This window comes from Setaria viridis, chromosome 2, assembly GCF_005286985.2.
Source record: "Setaria viridis chromosome 2, Setaria_viridis_v4.0, whole genome shotgun sequence".
NCBI lineage: Eukaryota > Viridiplantae > Streptophyta > Magnoliopsida > Poales > Poaceae > Setaria > Setaria viridis.
Window position 1 is genome coordinate 44,519,704 of NC_048264.2, and position 18,297 is coordinate 44,538,000.

Genomic DNA, 18,297 nt, shown 5'->3' on the forward strand with positions numbered 1-18,297 from the left:
TGTAAGCGCCTCGGTCAAGCGGCGCTTGACCAGGACTAGGAGTATTTTCTGGCACGCATGCTTTGCCAGAAAACAGGAGGCATGTGTTGACGACCAAAATTGGCAGACCTGGTCAGACCTGTCCAGACCGGTCTCCCAACCGGTCAGACCGGTTTGGGAAAGTTCCCAAAATGTAAATTGGACTTCACCATTGTGTAGCTCTTGTCGAGTAGATCAAGATTCATATGTAGAACGTCCGATTTGGAGTTCGGATGAGAGAGTTATGACATCAGAAAGATCTGCACTCCGGGCAGATTGGTTTTGGGCTGTGTAATCCGAGTTGGAGTTGTATTTTAGCACGAGATTTGTTAGGGTTTCGATTTCATCAAGGGCAAGACCTCCCCACCCTATAAATATAAAGGGCCACGGATGATTGAGGGCATCCAATCAATCAAAACACATCTTTTATCTTTTTTGCCTTTTCCCTTTGCTCTAACTTTTTCAATCTTCTTCATTTCTACGTCGATTGAGGGCGCTCTAGGTACCCTGCCGATCCTAGAGCAACCCTACGTGCGCCTGCCCCGACGGGATCCTTCCCGGGCTAGCATTCGAAGGTCCACCGCCGGGCTCACTGGTGAACCAGTTTGATCGATCTATTGAACCGGTCTGACCGACCTGTGCAAAGATGCTGCATCGAGCTCCTCCGCACGCTGCACGTTCAAGTGCATTCATGTATTTGGCTCTAAATTTACGCCAACACATTGTATGGAGAGCCAGACCACCATGGGGACGGGCACCTCCACTAGAGGTTCTCCACCGTAGGCGCCAGCAATGACATGCTGAAATCCACAGGCACCTTGCCACACAAGGTGAACTTCTTCAGCACGGGTGCCACGATGTCAACACATCGGAGCCAGTTGCTGGTGACAAGAAGCTCTTGGATGGTCGCCGAATGGACTGTGGTGGTGTCGAGACGCTGACAATCAATCAACTCTAGCACGCGCAGGCGTGGGAATTGTGAAATCTGGGCACCGGCATCGAAGAAGACGCTTGTGATGGAGAGCCTCTCCAGCACCGGGAACTCACCGCCTAGCACTAGCACTAGCCCAGCCGGTGTTAGAGCATCTTCGAGAGTGCCTACTAATTTAGCTCCCAATAATCCTGATTTGGGACGTTTGCAAAAAAATTTGGGCATAGAAAACAACTTTCTCTCCAACAGTGGCCCAATTTTTGGTCCAAAAGTTTTAAATTATGCCACATCATGGACCTCCTTCCCCCTCGACTTGATCAAAAGCACGACCTTTTTTTTTTCTTTCCGATCCAATGCCGACGCCCGAGGCAAGGTAGATGGCCTTTTCTGTTTCACGTCGCCGGCGCCGCCCATGCCCTGCCGTCGCCACCTGCTTGCATTTGCATACAGTGATACAGATCGCCTGCAGCGCCGTGGATTCTGGAGCAGAAACACCGAGGTGGAACTGAGCTGGGGAGCAGAAACACCAAGGTGGAACTGAGCTGGGGCTGCTGGACTGTTTGTATGTGCAACTGCGCACTGCAAAGTGAGTCTGAGTAGTCAATTTTTAGATGAGTGGCAATGCTTACACGCCTACCTGCTCCCTCTGCTACTCAATTGGCTGATAATTATATTGAAGATGACATAGTTGCAGCAAAAACTTGCTGTGAACCTGTAGAACTCTCCACTGCTCAAAGCATATTTGATCGGAGCTTCAGGGTGGTCGGAGACGGCGCAACGGCGGGGGCGCGCAAGAGGCGACGAGGACCCCAGCGATGACTGAGACGGGACCGGAGGTAGATACGCCGACTACTGGAGCACAAACCGGGGTGCCGACGGGAACTTTCCAGCACGGCAATGGCGGTGGGATGCGCCCACGCGTCAGCTGGACAAGGCGCGTGCGGGCGCTAAGTTGTGGCCTGCCGACGACGCGCAAGCGGAGAATGCATGCGCGGCGCCCGATTTTGCCGCTAACTCGTCGATTGGGAACGCGGACGCCGCGCGCATATTTGGAGCCGAAGGCCGCAAGTATTGGGCGTGCGGAAACATTGGGCGTCCGTTTCGGGCACTGCTGGAGTTTGTATTTTGTTGATAGTGCCAAAATGTATGTTTTGGAAGTGGATTTTGGGCACTCTTGGAGATGCTCAGGAAGGGTTGGTGCGGGCGGGAGAGGACGCTGGTGCGGGCGGCGGCGGCGGCGGCGCAGCGGAGGCGGATGAGGACCTGGATGAGCAGGTCGTCGTGGAGCCCGCTAAGGTGGTCCACTCCGCCGCCACCCCTGCCCCGGCTGCGCCGTGGCCGGCAGTTGCGGCCAGCTCCGCGGGGCAGCTGCGCGCCGGGACGGCGGTGTCCGTGTCCCGACTGCGACTCCACGACCTCGACGGATGTTTGGACTTTTACGACCCTCGTTACCAGGCTTTGTACATTTGCTATAGTTAAGATTGGCTTCGTTGACAGCTTGTTTTTCTTGTCACTTTACCTCTTTTATTAATTTTTATTTCCTTACCAAGATTGGGCGCTGAATTAGGGTTCGGTTGGGTGTCGCGTTGTTGCCAGTGTGCGCTATGATTTCCAAACTGCTCTCGGACTGTTTAATTGTCTTGTTTCTCTATACGTCAGTATAATTGGACTGAACCAATTTATTAAGGATATTTTGTTCAAAATTACCAGGGATAAGATAACTGGACTTGACCAATTCACTAAAGGCTCATTTGGCTAGGTCCGCAGTGGAACCTGTTCGTAGTCGTTTAGATTCAACTCTCTAATTCAGCATTTATACTGATTATTTTTCAATGGTAAACAATATTTCCATCAACCAAGACAAAGCCACACAAATTCTGCTGTATCCAAGCACACAATACCATAACAGAGAAGAGGTTTCAACATTTCCCATATGTTGCCAACTAAACATAATGTATAACAAAAAGCCATCAAACACCATACAATATCGTGCTAATTCCTCGGAAATGCGTGTATAAATGCTCGCCCATTTCCCACCAATCCATTGGTTATGTATTGCAGTTAAAGCTCACTTTTACAAACATAAGACCACATTCAAAAAAATAGTCAAATAGTACTACTTAGTATAGTGAAACCGTTAAATCCCAAGGGAGAGAGAGGAGTTCCATAGTATGGGGCTGCTTGATTCCCGGCCGTGACGAGCCGCGCCACGGCCGTGGCGCGCAAGTATCAGAAGTTCGGAACAAAACAACATTCCATAATGGAATTTCCATTTACTACACAGACATGATAGATGCAATGACGGAAAATTAACAGGGCTGTCGAACTAGAACATGTTTTTCAGCTAAGACAAGGAAATAACGCTAGATGCTTGCTCTGGCATAAACTCGTTGCTTGCAATATTTTACTAAACATGATTTCCAGGATTTTGAAGAACTTAAAGATAATATTAACTTTCTCTCCTCTGAGTGTATATGACAAGATATAAAAACAAATGAGCACATTTTGCGTATCCTGTGAAATATCAACATCCAGAGGACAATTTGCAGTGACATGAGTGGAATCAAGGATGTCATCTTCAAAGGGTGGCCCTGTTATAATAATGCTCTGGAACGTCCTGGATAAGACTTTAGTAAGAATGATAAAGTGCCTACAATATTCAAGACACAGAAAGAGATGGGAACCCATGGGGATCAGAAGATTATAATAAATATACTAATTGGTGGAAGGAATCGGCTTCCTATATTATACACCATATGATTATTTGTGCCATATGTACAAATTTACATCAAGATTCTACACAATTTGCTAATAGGACAGGTGCACGGACCTGAGATGGCCATAACACTCCTCACTGCTATTGAAGTTCTCCAAGCATGCCCAACAGATGTGGCTGCCACACCTACACTCAACATGGTTGCAACCTTCAGTTTTCTCAATTGTATATCCACATGAAGGGCAATTCTTCACGTTCTCCTTCCCTTTGCGCCATTCAAGCAGAGTTGCATCCGGGTCTGCCTTGTATTCTTTGTATGCCTCACAAGATATGAAAGGATGGCACTCAATATGGCACTTGGTACAGATCTCTACATAGCAAGCCCCACAGACAAAAGGTTTGCCTTCTGCATCTGCAGCAGCTACTTGGTAAATGGACATGCAATCAGGTGTGGGGCAGAAACGGTACAATCCTGCACTGGATGCAACAAATGCATTCAAGGAAGCTCTGAAAAGCTCGTCAAGTCTGTCAGGCAGGAGAGACTTCAGATCTGCAAGGAGGAGGAGCTTCTTGCACCCATTTTTAAGGCAACAAAGAGGGAAGCCATCTTGTGATTTCATGGCAGATTCACACTGATCCACCAAACAAGCCTTACAAAACATGTGGCCACAGGATTCAAGCTTAAAAGGATCTTCGAGCTCGCAAAAGCAAATAGGACATGCATTCTCTGACAACAATTGACCCAGAGAATTGTGGTCGCTAGAGGTCATCAGTTCAGATATCATCTCTTCCACCCTTTGCTTCTCTTCCTTGCTGCCTCGAACATATAGCACATGGCGTCGTGTGTTTAGATGAAGCTCTGCAGCAGGCGCCTCTTTCTTAAATCCTTCTAGATCCGCTCCAAACCTTTTTATTACTTCCTTCATCAAGTTTGGTGGGAGGTTCCGGCCACGAAGACGAACTTCATGAGGCTTCTTCTCATGGAGATGTAGAAGTGCATGAACCAATTTTTCCTCAGCTGCAGCCACCTGATCTGTGTGTCCAAAGACTTTAACGTTCAGACTTTGCCTGTCATAGTGAATGTAAGTACCAGTCTCTTGTTCAACTGATCTCAAATGTGCCAAACCATCACGCGAAAAGAGTAATTGAACAGCGCTTAACGTCAGATCAGGGTGGTTTATGGTTTTGCCTTCCATCAAAAGTTCAAGAGGCCTTCTCAAATCTGCTATGGTCTTTGTTGCGTTTGCAGTGAGTTTAACCCGGAAACTGCCATTCTCATTCTTCTCCAAATTGTAAGACACGCCTGCATGCAGAAATATCAATTGTTTAAGACTTTAAACTAACCTGCATATTCAAATACTATGCTGTCTCAAAGAAACAAATAATACAGTGGTGGACTAGGAGCTACTTATGACTGCCAGCATTACGCTTATTGGATTCAGGGTACAAAATAGGGAGCATCAAGAATATCCCTATTTACTAATGACATGCATTCTTATATGTGCAAGGCAGTTGCGGTTATCTTTTATGGTTTATTTTCCAGGACAACTCACTTCACTTTAATATTTATTACTTGTTCTGCTAGCAAAGTCTACAGTGGTTCTGAAAATGTCACTTCTGAACACAAGAAGCACACAACTGAATTTACATAACAATAATACAGATAAAAATAGTAGCATCATACATGTCGGATTACCCTTCACTCATAAGGCATAATTACTTGCCATTTTAACTCTTAGAAGAAAAATGTGACTAACACATTGGTAACAGTATGTTTAGCTCTTAACTAAAACAGCCATATCTCCTTTGAAATGGTCAATTACAAATAATATTTATCGGTTTAGATGGAAGACATTTCTAGGCTTACAGCTATCAATACGATAACAGTATTATCACACAGAATAAGAGTTCTCTTTCCATTTCCCTGTTGTATATGTTGTCTGCTTTGCCCCATCGGCCCCATTGCCCCTTTGTGCTACCCCCCTTTGGTCAAAAGCTCCTCTTCGGCCCACGTTTTACTAAACTCACATTGATTAAAAGGCATTTTAAAGTTTCATTAATTTTGAACCCATGCATTCAAAAAACACTTTTACATTGGGATAGAAGCAGATGACACTAAAATTTTACCCTTTTCAAATAGATATAGTTCAAATAAAGAAAGCTATCTAAATGCTCATTTATGTAAGTATATCTACACTGAAGCCAAAATCTAGGTTTCTTAGCAAGTTAAGACGTGAGGCACAGAAAGATAACTTGATACAACCTAACATGGTCATCACTTGAGCCACTAAATAGGCTAGATTTCATCCCAGAAAACAAAAGGACAGCAAAGCTAGGGAAGGAGAAGGGATTTTGGAACAGAAAGAGAAGGGTTTAGATTGAAATGCAAGAAAGGATGACTAAGACTAACAGTCTGTGACTGCCTCATATAAACTGAAGAACGGGAAGGCGGACAAACAAGAATAGAACGAAGAGGAAAGAGCAGGATATGGTTGCACCAACAGAACATAAGAACAGAGGCAGCTAACTTTTTAACAAAAACGAACAGAGCAGAAATGAGACAAAGGCAGAGTACGTTGCAACCAACAGAAAAGTAGGGAGATAGAAGCAAATTTTCTAATAGATGGACTAAAGCTGTACCTTTTTGGCTTCTGAAGCTCTCAAGCAGAGAACCAACTGCCTGGCTGATAACATTGTAAATGCGTGTCGGACAGGAAACAGTACTATGAAAAACATGTTGGCACTGTATTATCTGCCAAGGAAGACAACAAGGAAGAACATTTCCTTGAAGATGGTCCAGTGCCGTTGCAGCCTCTCTATGAAGACTTCCATCAAAGGTTATGCTAGCCCTCATCATGGAGTCTTTCTCTTCTGGATCGAACACTTGCACACGGAAATTTTGTCCAGGAAAATTCTTGTTTGGCATGAATACAGATATCTCCCTCATCAGGGCTTCTGCACATTCCGAAACAGAGGGACCCACTGCGGGCGATCCTCTAAGCAGGTGGATATCAAGGATTCTCCTGGTTGTTGTACCGCGAAAAGCATCATACAGTTCTGGCTCCGTTACATGCAACGGAACCCCTGTGACAAAGACGCAGTTCTCATACTTCTTGCTAACCTCACAATTGACATACCTTCCACCAACTCCTAGTGCAAAGCAGTCCTTTACAACAAACTCAGCTTCCCCACTAGCACATGTTACAATTGCAAGTCCCCTGCTTGGCTTACGTGGCCAAGATACTTTAGCTTTTACTGCAGGAAATGGTAACCCTGGATTCTTGTAAGAGCATACAGGAACCACTTTAAGCAAGGAACCATGAAATTCCATCCCATTCAATTTCGAAACAGCATCCTCAGCATTTTCTGGTTTAAGAAATGTAATCTTCCCCCATTTCATTTCATCTGAGGTTGCCTGAAAATTTCCGAATTTATAAAAATTAGATATACCAGGGACATGAGCATCCACCAAACAAATCATGTCCTTCTCATCTATATCCCAAGCATTTTGATGCAGAATCTCCACTGTCAGATATCTCTTCCCAAGCTCCAAATGTTTGATTTCAGCACCTGAGCCAAATAGTGCAAGAACAGAGCAGCCCGGTCTCCTCTCATCACATTCATTCCTCAGCATCTTAGCTTCAAGTTCCAAAGCATCATTAACAATGCAGAAGACCTTTTCCATATCATGTTGTTTAGCAAATAATAAAACTTCATTGCAACTGAAGTCTATATCAACTGTTATGCGGTCATCTTTGCAGCCTTCCCTCAGCAGCGAGACAATTTTGTGCAGATTTTGGCCAGATTTGCCACAAAATCTTCTCAGTGATTTATTTCCAATCCCAGTAATCACTTTCCTCTGCAATTTATTCATCTCCAGTTGCCTAATAAAAGACATGGGGTGAACTGTACACAAGGCATCATGATCAACAGCGGTTACACATACCAAATACTGATTAGGGACTGACAAGATTTCTACAAATACTACCCATTCAGGCTTGCTGTCATAAATGAATAATGAGCATGAAGGATGAAGCTGCACAGGTTGATCTGCTGAAATCACCTGATACCCAAATTTATCATGCCCAGAAAACATAGCAAGATTGCCTCTTAGAGATGATAGAATGATCCTCTTTAGTGAAGCGTCATGCAAAGTAGGCTCCTCAGGGTTCCAATGCCAGTAACTTGGAATAATAATGTTCAGCTCATGCTTTAGGCAATTTTCAAGTTCAGATATAGTTTCCTGGCACCTCCTCAGGGTCTTGGCATTGATGCTATTCTGCCAGCACCACACATTCTTGTTCTCAAGCCCATCCTCCCACTTCTTATAAACAGCAAGTGAAGTGAAAAGGTCTCCATCAGGATGACAGAATGGAACTTTCCGACGGTCAGCTTTATATTTCTCCTCATTAGTGCCCACTCTACAAAATATGCTACTAGAATTTGCCATAACAGCAGCTAGGACTACACCTTCTTTCTTCAGGCCATAACTGAAGCAATCAAGCATGATTTTTCCAAGCCTTGGCTCAATTCCTAATTTCACAAGGTGGCGTCCAGTATCAGTTAGCTCAAATCCATTATATTTGTATTCTATGGCACCTAGTTGCTCAAGATTATTCACAGCCATATTGATGGCCTCTGGATCTGGAGCATCAACAAACTCAAAATTTTGTACATCCCCAACACCCAAAGCAAGTATTCTCAGAACAGCAGTGCCAAGGTGGACTTTACGGATTTCAGGTTCTTGATGAACTTCCATCATACCGAAGTCAGATTCTGAGTAAAGCCTGTAACATTTTCCTGCTGCTGTTCGACCAGCTCGGCCAGCGCGTTGATTAGCAGAACTTTGGGAAATCCAATTGACTTTCAGTATATTGAGACCACTACTAGGAATAAATCTGTATTCCTTGGCCAAGCCACAATCAACAACATACTTCACCTCTTTTATGGTCAATGATGTTTCAGCTATATTTGTGCAGAAGATAATCTTCCTCTTTCCAGGATAGCTTTTGAAGACAAGACTCTGTTCTACATGGGAAAGCTTTCCATGCATCGGAAGTACCACAGCATTTGGATCGTTGAAGGATTCACAGGACCATTCTACTTCCAATTGAGATGTCAAAAAAGCAAGGATAGCACCCTCTTCTTCATTCTTGTGGATGAAGCTTACCATTCTTACAACATCAGTAACATAGGAAGCAGTAGCACAAGCAACAGAAGAAATACTTGGCAAAGTATTCAAGGAAGCTTCTGCTGATATGTCTGGGACATACTTAATTTCAACTGGAAAGCTTCGCCCTTTAACATGAAATGTTTGACAGCCATAGAAGTACTCAGCTAGTCTGTCAGCATCAGCAGTGGCAGACATTATAATAAGTCGCAGATCCAGCCTATCAAGCAGCTTTTTCTTGATCATAGCTAACAGAAGATCAGTATTCAAACTTCTTTCATGAGCTTCATCTACAATAATATATGAAATGCCATTCAGACCCTTATCACTCATGCAGTGATGCAAAAGACAACTGTCTGTGGTGAATACAATCTTGGAGCCAAAACCTTGATAATTTAAGAAGGTTGAATATGACATCACAGAATTGTCCCCGTTACAGCCATTACTTTCTTCATCTACTCTATGTGCTAAAGATATAGCAGCAATCTTTCGAGGTTGAGTACATACGATGGAACCACCAGCCGCAAGACCTGAGTCAGCAAGAAACTGAACCAACTGTGTGCTTTTCCCAGAACCGGTTTCCCCTATTAAGATCATGACCTAAGGAAAATAGAGGTCATTAAATTTAGATCACAAGAATGTTTCTTCTAGATGACATGCTATGCATATAAATTCAAAGTAATGAAAGAAATACACAGAGATAGCATAAAATACTCGCATACAAACATTGAAGATGCTAAACATCAAAAGTTTGATGACTCGTGCGCTTAAGCGCCTGTACAACACTCTTAGGATTACAGGCGCTTCTGGGCAGTTACTATCCGGGCCCGCTATGGTGGAGGGCAGCCTGATCGCTTCAGGTGCTTATGAACACAGTCGCCACTCCACCTGGCGGTCGATGCTTCAAGCAGTTATTGTGCGATATGTGGAGTCGGGCACTGGGACCTTGCATGATTAACTTTTCTAGCCTGAAAGCAGCAACTAATGAATGGTACTTGGATTTAGTCCGCCCAAGCCTACCTAATCCCAAGAGCTTTCCTCTGTTCTATAAGCATGATTGGTTCTACACGTGAAAGGCCTAAGCAAGATTACAAATGAGTTTGTGGAGTTCTGAAGTATGAATGAAAAGCCAGAAGAGAACATCAACACAGCAGCAGATTGAGAGTTTGTACTGCTTTGGTCTCTAAACAACACCCAGTACAATTGACTGATCAATCACCTGAAGGTTTCCATCTCAGCTAATCAATGAAGAAGCAGGGTGTGATGGGGAAAAAATCGGTTCAGTAAAGAAAAGGCAGGTGCTTGTCGTTAGCATTTGAGGTTCAGTTAAGAAAAGGCAGGTGCTTATAAGCCGAAACAGCCTGTTCGCTTCAGCTTATAAGCCGGCTGAAAAGCTGAAACGGCTGATTTGTTGTGAGAGGAAAACACTGTTTGGTGGCTGATAAGCCGGCTGAATAAGCTGAGAGGAAAACACTGTTTCGGCTCTCAAGTTTTTCAATATATTTAAGCGTATCTACAATAGGTGTTCCATCCAAGGTTGAGGCTCTTATGTCAATGCTTGCTGATATTCTCTCAAGCGCCTTGCTGTCATCAGAAAGCGCAAATAAGATTGTTCTGTCAGTATGCATCGAAATGCAAAACTGACGACATAGTTTAGTTTATATTAGGATGCTGGACGACCCATACAAACAAAGTCGAATGTCTGGGTGGTGCATTATTGTATTCTGAGAATGCACCACAACCAAACTCCAAACCCGACACTTCGCCAATTCTAAGCATATCAAGCACATACCTTCAGATAATTCACATGGTATTGCAATTCCCTTGGAATTAAAATCACGTAATGAATTCCAATTATCCATTGTTACCTGGTTAGTGAAAATGTGATTGAGAATCCTCCTGCGGTATGCATAGATGGGCAGACCCTCCTTGAGCCTCCGGCATTCACGCAGCATTATCTTGTGCACCCTCGCAAAGTCCACCTCCCCACCTTGCACGGCCCCAAACACGTCCACCGCCTCCTCCTCCTCCTCGCCCTCCTCTGCCCCGCTCAGCATTGCACGCCGTATCGACCTCATTGCCGCCTGATACTCAGCAATTTTGGCGTCCACCAATTCCTTCTCAGCCTCGAGTGTCTTCCTCTCGAGATTGAGCTGATCGAAGTCGCGGAAACGATTCCGCGAGCCCAGGCGGCCCTTCACGGTCTTGATGGAGGCCGCTAGTTCAGCAGAGCGGGCGGCCGAGAGGGCCAAGAGGTCCGAATCGAGGAGGCGGGAGGCGTGGGCGGCGAAGAGTGAGGCGATTAGCGGGGATGCGTGGGCTGCGAGGGCGGGGTCCAGGAGTTCCAGGGTGAGGAGGTGGTGCCCCTCGAGGCGGAGCTTCCAGAGCTCGCGCGCGGCGGCCGCGGCGTCAGGGAGGGAGCGGAAGACGAGGCGCGCGGCGGCGCGGCCCGAGGAGTTGACGGAGAGGCTGGCCGGGGCCGGGGACGGGAGGCCCGCGACGAGGGCCTCCACCTCAGTGGCGGTCGGCGCGGAGTAATCTGGGCCCGCGCGGAGGAGGAACACGGCGAGCTGCGGCGGGGGAGGGGACGGCTGCGCGGGGCGGTACCGCTGGTGCTGGGGCTGGTACTGGGGTTCGCTGTGGTAGTGGCGGTCGCGGTAGTCGCGGTGGTGGTGGTGGCGAGGGGGAGGCGGGGCCCAGTCCGGCGGGCGGAAGGGACGGCGGTCTTGAGATCGGCGCATGGCTGCGGCGGCGATGGGGAGGGCGGTGGCGGTGGTTCCGAGGGTTTGGAGGAGGTTTTGGAGAGTACGAGAGGGGGACGGGGAACGCGGCGGGTCAGAGCAACTACAGACTATCCAAAAAGGAGGCCGTTGGAGTTGCTCTTGCGAGTCGAAGAGAGGAGGAAAGGTGGGAGACGAGCAGAGTCCGATCGATCTTCGACTCAAAGCGGGGCCATGATCATGGAGATTAATTTGCGTGGCGTTTTTAACCCCATGATCAACGTTGTAGCTGTTTTGGAAGGCTACAGTGTCCTTTACTCCCCGAGTTCCGAGTTCTCAAACATTTGACATCATTGACTTTTTGAAGATGGCATTTGAATATTCGTCTTGTTCAAATTAATATTAATAAAAAAATACATCGTGCTTAAAGTACTTTTAATTATAAAAATCCTCAGCCATTTAGACACTTTAACCAAAGATCAAGATTCGAAGCTTTTGTTGTCATTAATTTTCAAATATCGTGTTTGATAACATAAAAAAATATTTTGTGGATTTATCTCAGTAAGTAGTTTTGTGATCTCATACCCATTGGATATTACAACTTTATTCCAATAAAAAATACTAATCAAAGTGATACAACTGGATGGAGTAGGATCTCATTGGAGCCATGGTAAGATAATTATGTATATCTTAATGCCGTATAAGTATACAATCATGATATTAAGTATATGATCAAAACTAGAATCATCATCTTTAAAACAACCTTTAATCCTACTCCTACTCCTTTCAAAATTTGAATTTAGGTTACAAATTTAATCGGTCATATTCTTACCATTTACTAGTTATTCTACATTTTTAAGTAATCTGTTATGTGTTCCCCTAATGCACGCAGTGTGCAAAGCATCTTACTTGTGCTGCTCGATGAGAGAGTACACCGTCAAGTCTATGCCTGCTAGCGGCACTAAAATGGTTTATAAGGCTCCTTATATGTTCATCTCACTTTGCTTAAACAAAATATATGTCCATCTCACTCTATGCGCACAGCATTTCCTTCGTCTGGTCGAAGAATTAAAAAAGGTCGTCAGGGCAACTGGGTAAGCATCTCATCGAAACCCGCTCACCATCGACCGGTCATGCCCTGCCCACCACGCCACGGCCACTACCACGCTAGCGGTAGCGGGGGTCCTTTCTGCCGATCCAATGCACACACACCATTGTGCGCGGAGGGAAGAAATGAAAAAGTTTACACCAATTATGCAGCAGCAGCAGCTTGTCATGTCACCGCGGGGCCATTCGACGCACGATGCACTTTCTCGGGGGCCCGGGATCACTCTGGAAGCCTAACCGCCAGCCGTCCAGCCCCATGCTGCACGCATATAGCTGTGTTTGCTTGTTCAGGTAAAAAATTGAGTATCCCTGCCCCCAGCTATTAGCAACATCACCACACACTATCCATGGAACGGACCTGTTTGCCGATCCAGTGCAATGCGCAAAGGCTACAGGGCACCATTAGAACCAGTTCATGTTTAGTTGCCCAATTTTGGAGGGCTAAAATCACTGTACCAGCACTGTAGCACACTGTAGCGTTTCGTTTGTATTTGTGAATTATTATCCAAACATTGACTAATTAGGCTCAAAAGATTCGTCTCGCAAAGTACAACAAAACTGTGCAATTAGTTTTTAATTTCATCTACATTTAGTACTCCATGCATGTACCGCAAGTTTGATGTGATAGGAAATCTTCTTTTTACATAGTGCCAAAGTTGAAATTTGGGGGTGAATTAAGGGCCCATTTTACTGGAACCGAAGTTGGGTCATTCATACATCGTACCCCCAGCTGCCTACTGGAGGCATAGGTAAATTCGTCTTTACGCTGATCCAGTGGAAAGAAAAAGGCAAAGCAACGTCAGTCCTTGTTTAGTTCACCTCCAACTCCCAACTTTAGCACTATGCAAAAAGAAGATTCCCCATCACATCAAACTTGCGGTACATGCATGGAGTACTAAATGTAGATAAAATTAAAAACTAATTGTACAGTTTTGTTGTACTTTGCGAGACGAATCTTTTGAGCCTAATTAGTCAATGTTTGGACAATAATTTACAAGTACAAACGAAACGCTACAGTACGCTACAGTGCCAACACAGTAATTTTGTCACTCCAAATTTTGGCAACTAAAGACCTCAGTGCAGCTTGGCACCAGGTCAGGTCGCCATCACCACCAACTGAAACTCCGACGCATCAGTGATCAGTCACGACTCACGTGGTCGGGCCCGGATCGCGACTGCCTCGGCGGCCGTCCACCCACCGAGGCATGTACGAGAGGTCGGTCTCTCAGAGGTCGAGAGCTGTGCCGGGGGCTGGCCAATGGTCGTCTGGGTCTCTGGGAAACTGGAAACGGAAGGGTGTGTGGGCGGCAAGAAAACTGGAGGTAAAGCGTGCTGGCAAAGGCGCCGGCGCCCGGCGGGCCACCACATCGCACGACGCCAACAGGGCAACAGACATCTGTTCGCTTTAGCTTATAAGCCGACTGAAAAGTTGACGCAACAGAGAGGCGCCGCGCCTCGTTCCGAGAGCATGCTGCTGTCGCGGTGTCGCCCGCCCAGCCCCCGGTCCCTCGTGAAGTTCCTGGCGCTCGTGCCGAGACCTGGCGCCTGGCACACGTCGCGGCAGAGACCCAAGGTACCGGCCGGCCGGCCGCGGCCGGGTCGGGGCCTGGCGGTCCATCCGGCACTTCGGCTAGGCCTCAGACTCTCTGGGAGCTACAGATTCTAGCATATGCTATACTGGGTGACTCGTGATATCTGAAACTTTAACCTCCCTGATGTGAATACTTGAAAGTTGAAACGCTCTTTCCTTCCTCTCTTAATGAAAAAAACATGCACAGGCGAAAAAAGAAAGGATACTACTTTGAAAGATTACACTGCAAGAACCAGCTCTATGACATTTATTCCATATCCATTATCCTGTTCCTCTGCAACCAGCGTGTGAACAAGATAATCCGTAACCGTGCTTGGTGGTACATCAAAGTTGGGCAAGGACCGTGAATCCTTGAACAATCCAATGAACCATCAGCAGGAAGGAATTCAGAAGCGATTCCTTACACAGCAAACCAAAACTTTTATTCTGCCAAAACTCTCCCAAAAGAAAAGGTAGTCACTTGCAGTTATATATTGATGAAGGTAGGGTGCCAGAACAAGCATGGCTTTCTCTCTGAGCAGCATTACAATTTACAAGGGTCCAGGGAATGTGCCGTTTTCACGTTGTTCGTTCCAACGCTCGATCTGCAAAAGATCACAGCCGTGTCATCAAACTGAGCAAGAAACAGTAGGACAAGTGCGAGTAGCTTGTTTTGCTGCAGAGAAAAAACACTAGAACAACAGAAGCTCAAGAACAAGGAGCAATCATGTTCGATAAAGGCCACCAAGCCCCAAAAGTTGATAACAAAGGCATCAGAAAAAATACCAGAAACTAGTCTAAACAGGAATCCTAATCATATAAAACATTCCACATACTCATATCGACCAGGCTATAAATTATTATGGAAAAATTGGGTTTGTGACGTCCAAAGATCCTCGTTTTAGAAATTGACCATCAAATCGTCTCGGTACACTTTAGTACCAGCGAAAGATGCCAATTTACCATCGAATTCAACGAAGTGGTAAAAATATAAACGGAGACATCTTTTATCGGTACTAAAGTGCACCGAGACAGTTTGATGGTAAATTTCTAAAACGTGGATCTTTCAATGTCACAAACCCAATTTTTCCAATTCTTATTGTAGCAATACGAGTAAAATCAATGGAGTAGGAGGAAATTTGTTCTTGAATATCAATATGTTGGTTTTATAAAATTCCAGAAAAAACATAATCCAAAGCAGAAACTAAAACTGTAAGTCAACATAAAACAATGCAATCTGAATATCTGGTGCATCCAACAGAAAAGCCCAGTCCTCCCTAGATGAACTCCGAAATCAACTACCCATCCAACTCAATTGATCAATTCCATCAAGTGACCCAATGCCAAAGATTTTGCTCTTAACCACAGGAATGTTATGGTTACTCAAGTGCATGGCTAAAGTAGCATATAAGATGGTAATTTGGAACACCAGAATTTGGCTTTAAAAAGGAAACAGTTATATGTTACAGTGCAGGCAGATTTCACTATCTTATGGATGTATGGAACCCTTGAGATTATACATGGCTAGTAGGCAGATCAGTCAGAGATTGTAACTTAGGTCCATACGCATAGAAACCACCACCTCGTTATCACAGAATAAAACTGAAGAAACACCACTAATAGAAAATAGTGACTGGAGCAAGAATGTATACCCATTCACTTGGGCAGAGTGATCTGTAGTACTTAGCAAACTTTTCACACTCAGGAGCACCCTCCCCTTTTGCAGCTACACACCTGTTATGAAATTATAGTCAGTTAGGATCAATCAGGTGTTCAAAGAGCCCCAAATGATTTCTGAAATAGTGCGGCTGTACCTATGATATTCAATATAGCGTGTGAAGCAATGTCTTGTTTGATTTGTTGTTGGGAAACGAAAATCTGCTGGAGCTGTCTCAATCTGTAATTTACAAATGTTCAATACCAACTTATAGAATGTAAATATTCATAGCTAGCTGGTAATATCATACCTTAATTTCTGGTTTTTCATCAGCTGCTTCCTCAGCAGCATCACTGCTTTCTTCAGCAGCCTCCCCGCTTTCTTCAGCAGCAGGGCTTTCCTCAGCTTCTGGCTCATCAGAGGGTTCCTTCACCTCAGGAGTTTGACTTGTTTCTTCAACAGCAACGGTAGCCTCATTAGCTGGTGCAGTTTCAACACTTTTCTCAGGGACAACTTCTGCCACAGTGCTAACAGCAGATTTCTCTTCAGATGGATTTTGCAATTGGACCTCCTGGGATGGGAGTGAATATTCCTGCACGTAAGGTGGAGTTCAACAATGGTTGTGATCAAGGAAGACGAATTTCAGAAGGAACAACAAGCAACACAGAATTTAGTTGTGTTAAGGAATACGTGTGTCAAAACCCACACCCCAAAAAAGGCATCCAGCCTTCAGGATAACATCTTCCTAGGCTCGATTTAGCAGTAACACATTCCAAGAGCATGCAACGACTCTAGGTCTAACACCTCATCGTGCAAATGATCAGTAGATAATATAGAAACATGAATTGTGCTTCAAACGAAATTCGGTACTAGATGGAAAAAACTTAACTTTGCTTCAGTATAGAAGCAGCACTCACATTGCACATTATTAAACTTGTCCTGGAGCAGGGATAGAGGCAGGATTATCGGGCTTTATTACTTTCCTTTTAAAAAAACCTTTACTACTAAATGTGTCCTCTCAAGTTCAGTTTTACTTGGAAGTGATACATAATTAAGAGTAAACAAACTTTTCTAGGTGCTGAATGCTTCTGACAGAATGATACTACTAGTCATGATCACCCTTTCCATAAGACAGTGGAACACATGCTTGTGGGGTTATGGTTAGAGAAACTGTCACGGAAGCTGAAGAATTAGTATATCATAAAGGACTCCCGGTCCAATTTACTAGCACATTTTACTTATGTCGACCGCTCGAAGTCAAAAATACCATCACACCAACTCCGCCTAACCCTGCTTACAAAATCAACATCTCCACTTTAAACCTATGAAATTTCGATGGCTAAGCATCTGGAGAAGTCATTTTCAACGTCTACTGCCATTGGCAGAAACTAAGAACTAGGCACGAAACACAAAAATAGTAAGGATCGAACGTTCCATATTCAAGCGCACGAAACACCAACTATGCCACTCCAATTAGACACGACACCCTGACAATTGACACCTAAACCCTCCAGCACAAAAAATATTTCCAAATCATCCGACCATACACGGTCCGCGGCCAGCCTATAGATCCGGGAGCGCCGGCGGCGGCGGGGCGGGTAGCCCCTAAATCGAAAGCACAGTCCACGGCGACAAGCCGTATCTAACGATAGAGCAAAGAGGAGAGGATACGTCTTTTGCTACCTCCGCGAGCGACGGAGCCTTGCCTTCCGCAGCCATGGTGGTGGCGCCCTGCGCTGTGGGAGCTCCTCGTAGCCCGGCGGTCGCTGCGAGCTCGTGTGACGGTGGGTGGAAGAAACAACGCGAGTGGACTGGACCGGGACCTGGCTGGGCATCATCGAGAAGGTAGAGGAGAGGACACCCGGCGGCCGGTGGACGCCACGAGAGAAGCAGAGAAGAGCTAGCTGGGCTATTGGTCTGGGCTAAATATAATATGGAGGCCCAATGTTTGTACGATTTGAGCATTTGATACCTTTCGGCGTTCTGCTATTTTTCCGCTTATAAAATACTGCTTTAGCACTGCCCTGGCACTACTTTTACAGCACCCCCTCAAAAAAAAAACTACTTTTACAGCAACGTCAATACGTTGGCAACACTATTGTGTGAGGTTATTCTGGTAAAAAAAAGTAATCGTTAAATGAGTGTCGGTACATCACTTCATCCCAGTCAACCGCGACATGAAGGGCAAAAGCAGTCTTATGGCATCCTGAACCTTTTCCACTCCACGACACTGTTCGATATAGGCGAACAAGCAGGCAATAGCAAATTAGCAGTATAGCATGCGACGGCGGCATCACGCGCGGTTGATCTCATCTGGTGCGTGACGACGAACTCGTCCAGCTCCAGCTCCCCCGCAGAAATTCAAGACGGCGCGTGTTACTCGAAACAAGCACGAAAAAAGCCAGTGG

At 45.4% G+C, this 18,297-nt stretch overlaps 2 protein-coding genes across 4 annotated transcripts; both read right to left on the reverse strand.

Moving 5' to 3' along the window:
• Nucleotides 1-3,638: 3,638 nt before the first annotated feature.
• LOC117844850 (ATP-dependent RNA helicase DEAH12, chloroplastic) lies at nucleotides 3,639-11,721 on the reverse strand. 2 transcript variants are annotated; one of them, XM_034725655.2, is made up of 4 exons: nucleotides 10,704-11,721; nucleotides 9,222-9,435; nucleotides 6,306-9,125; nucleotides 3,639-4,968 (listed from the first exon to the last, which is right to left on the reverse strand). In XM_034725655.2, exons 1-4 carry the CDS (start codon nucleotides 11,574-11,576, stop codon nucleotides 3,758-3,760), a joined length of 5,118 nt encoding a protein of 1,705 aa, XP_034581546.1. In that variant the 5' UTR covers nucleotides 11,577-11,721; the 3' UTR covers nucleotides 3,639-3,757. The 2 variants fall into 2 exon arrangements, with proteins under 2 accessions (XP_034581546.1, XP_034581545.1); XM_034725654.2 differs by having other exon boundaries at nucleotides 6,306-9,435.
• A 2,750-nt stretch (nucleotides 11,722-14,471) lies between these two features.
• On the reverse strand, nucleotides 14,472-17,746 carry LOC117842214 (uncharacterized). Of its 2 annotated transcripts, none has more exons than XM_072291643.1 (5): nucleotides 17,561-17,746; nucleotides 16,200-16,481; nucleotides 16,047-16,129; nucleotides 15,885-15,966; nucleotides 14,472-14,837 (listed from the first exon to the last, which is right to left on the reverse strand). In XM_072291643.1, exons 1-5 carry the CDS (start codon nucleotides 17,606-17,608, stop codon nucleotides 14,784-14,786), a joined length of 549 nt encoding a protein of 182 aa, XP_072147744.1. In that variant the 5' UTR covers nucleotides 17,609-17,746; the 3' UTR covers nucleotides 14,472-14,783. The 2 variants fall into 2 exon arrangements, with proteins under 2 accessions (XP_072147744.1, XP_034578473.1); XM_034722582.2 differs by having other exon boundaries at nucleotides 17,573-17,738.
• Nucleotides 17,747-18,297: the final 551 nt, after the last annotated feature.

Excerpts from the sequence above, each read along its gene's own strand:
- LOC117844850 (XM_034725654.2), bottom strand. The coding sequence starts at position 11,576 with ATGCGCCGATCTCAAGACCGCCGTCCCTTCCGCCCGCCGGACTGGGCC. Across the intron at positions 9,436-10,703 it reads ATCACATTTTCACTAACCAG|GTCATGATCTTAATAGGGGA; the intron begins GTAACAATGGAT and ends TATTTTCCTTAG. Across the intron at positions 4,969-6,305 it reads GAGCTTCAGAAGCCAAAAAG|GCGTGTCTTACAATTTGGAG; the intron begins GTACAGCTTTAG and ends TTCTGCATGCAG.
- LOC117842214 (XM_072291643.1), bottom strand. The coding sequence starts at position 17,608 with ATGGCTGCGGAAGGCAAGGCTCCGTCGCTCGCGGAGGTAGCAAAAGAC. Across the intron at positions 16,482-17,560 it reads TCGCGGAGGTAGCAAAAGAC|GAATATTCACTCCCATCCCA; the intron begins GTATCCTCTCCT and ends CCTTACGTGCAG. Across the intron at positions 16,130-16,199 it reads ATGAAAAACCAGAAATTAAG|ATTGAGACAGCTCCAGCAGA; the intron begins GTATGATATTAC and ends TGTAAATTACAG.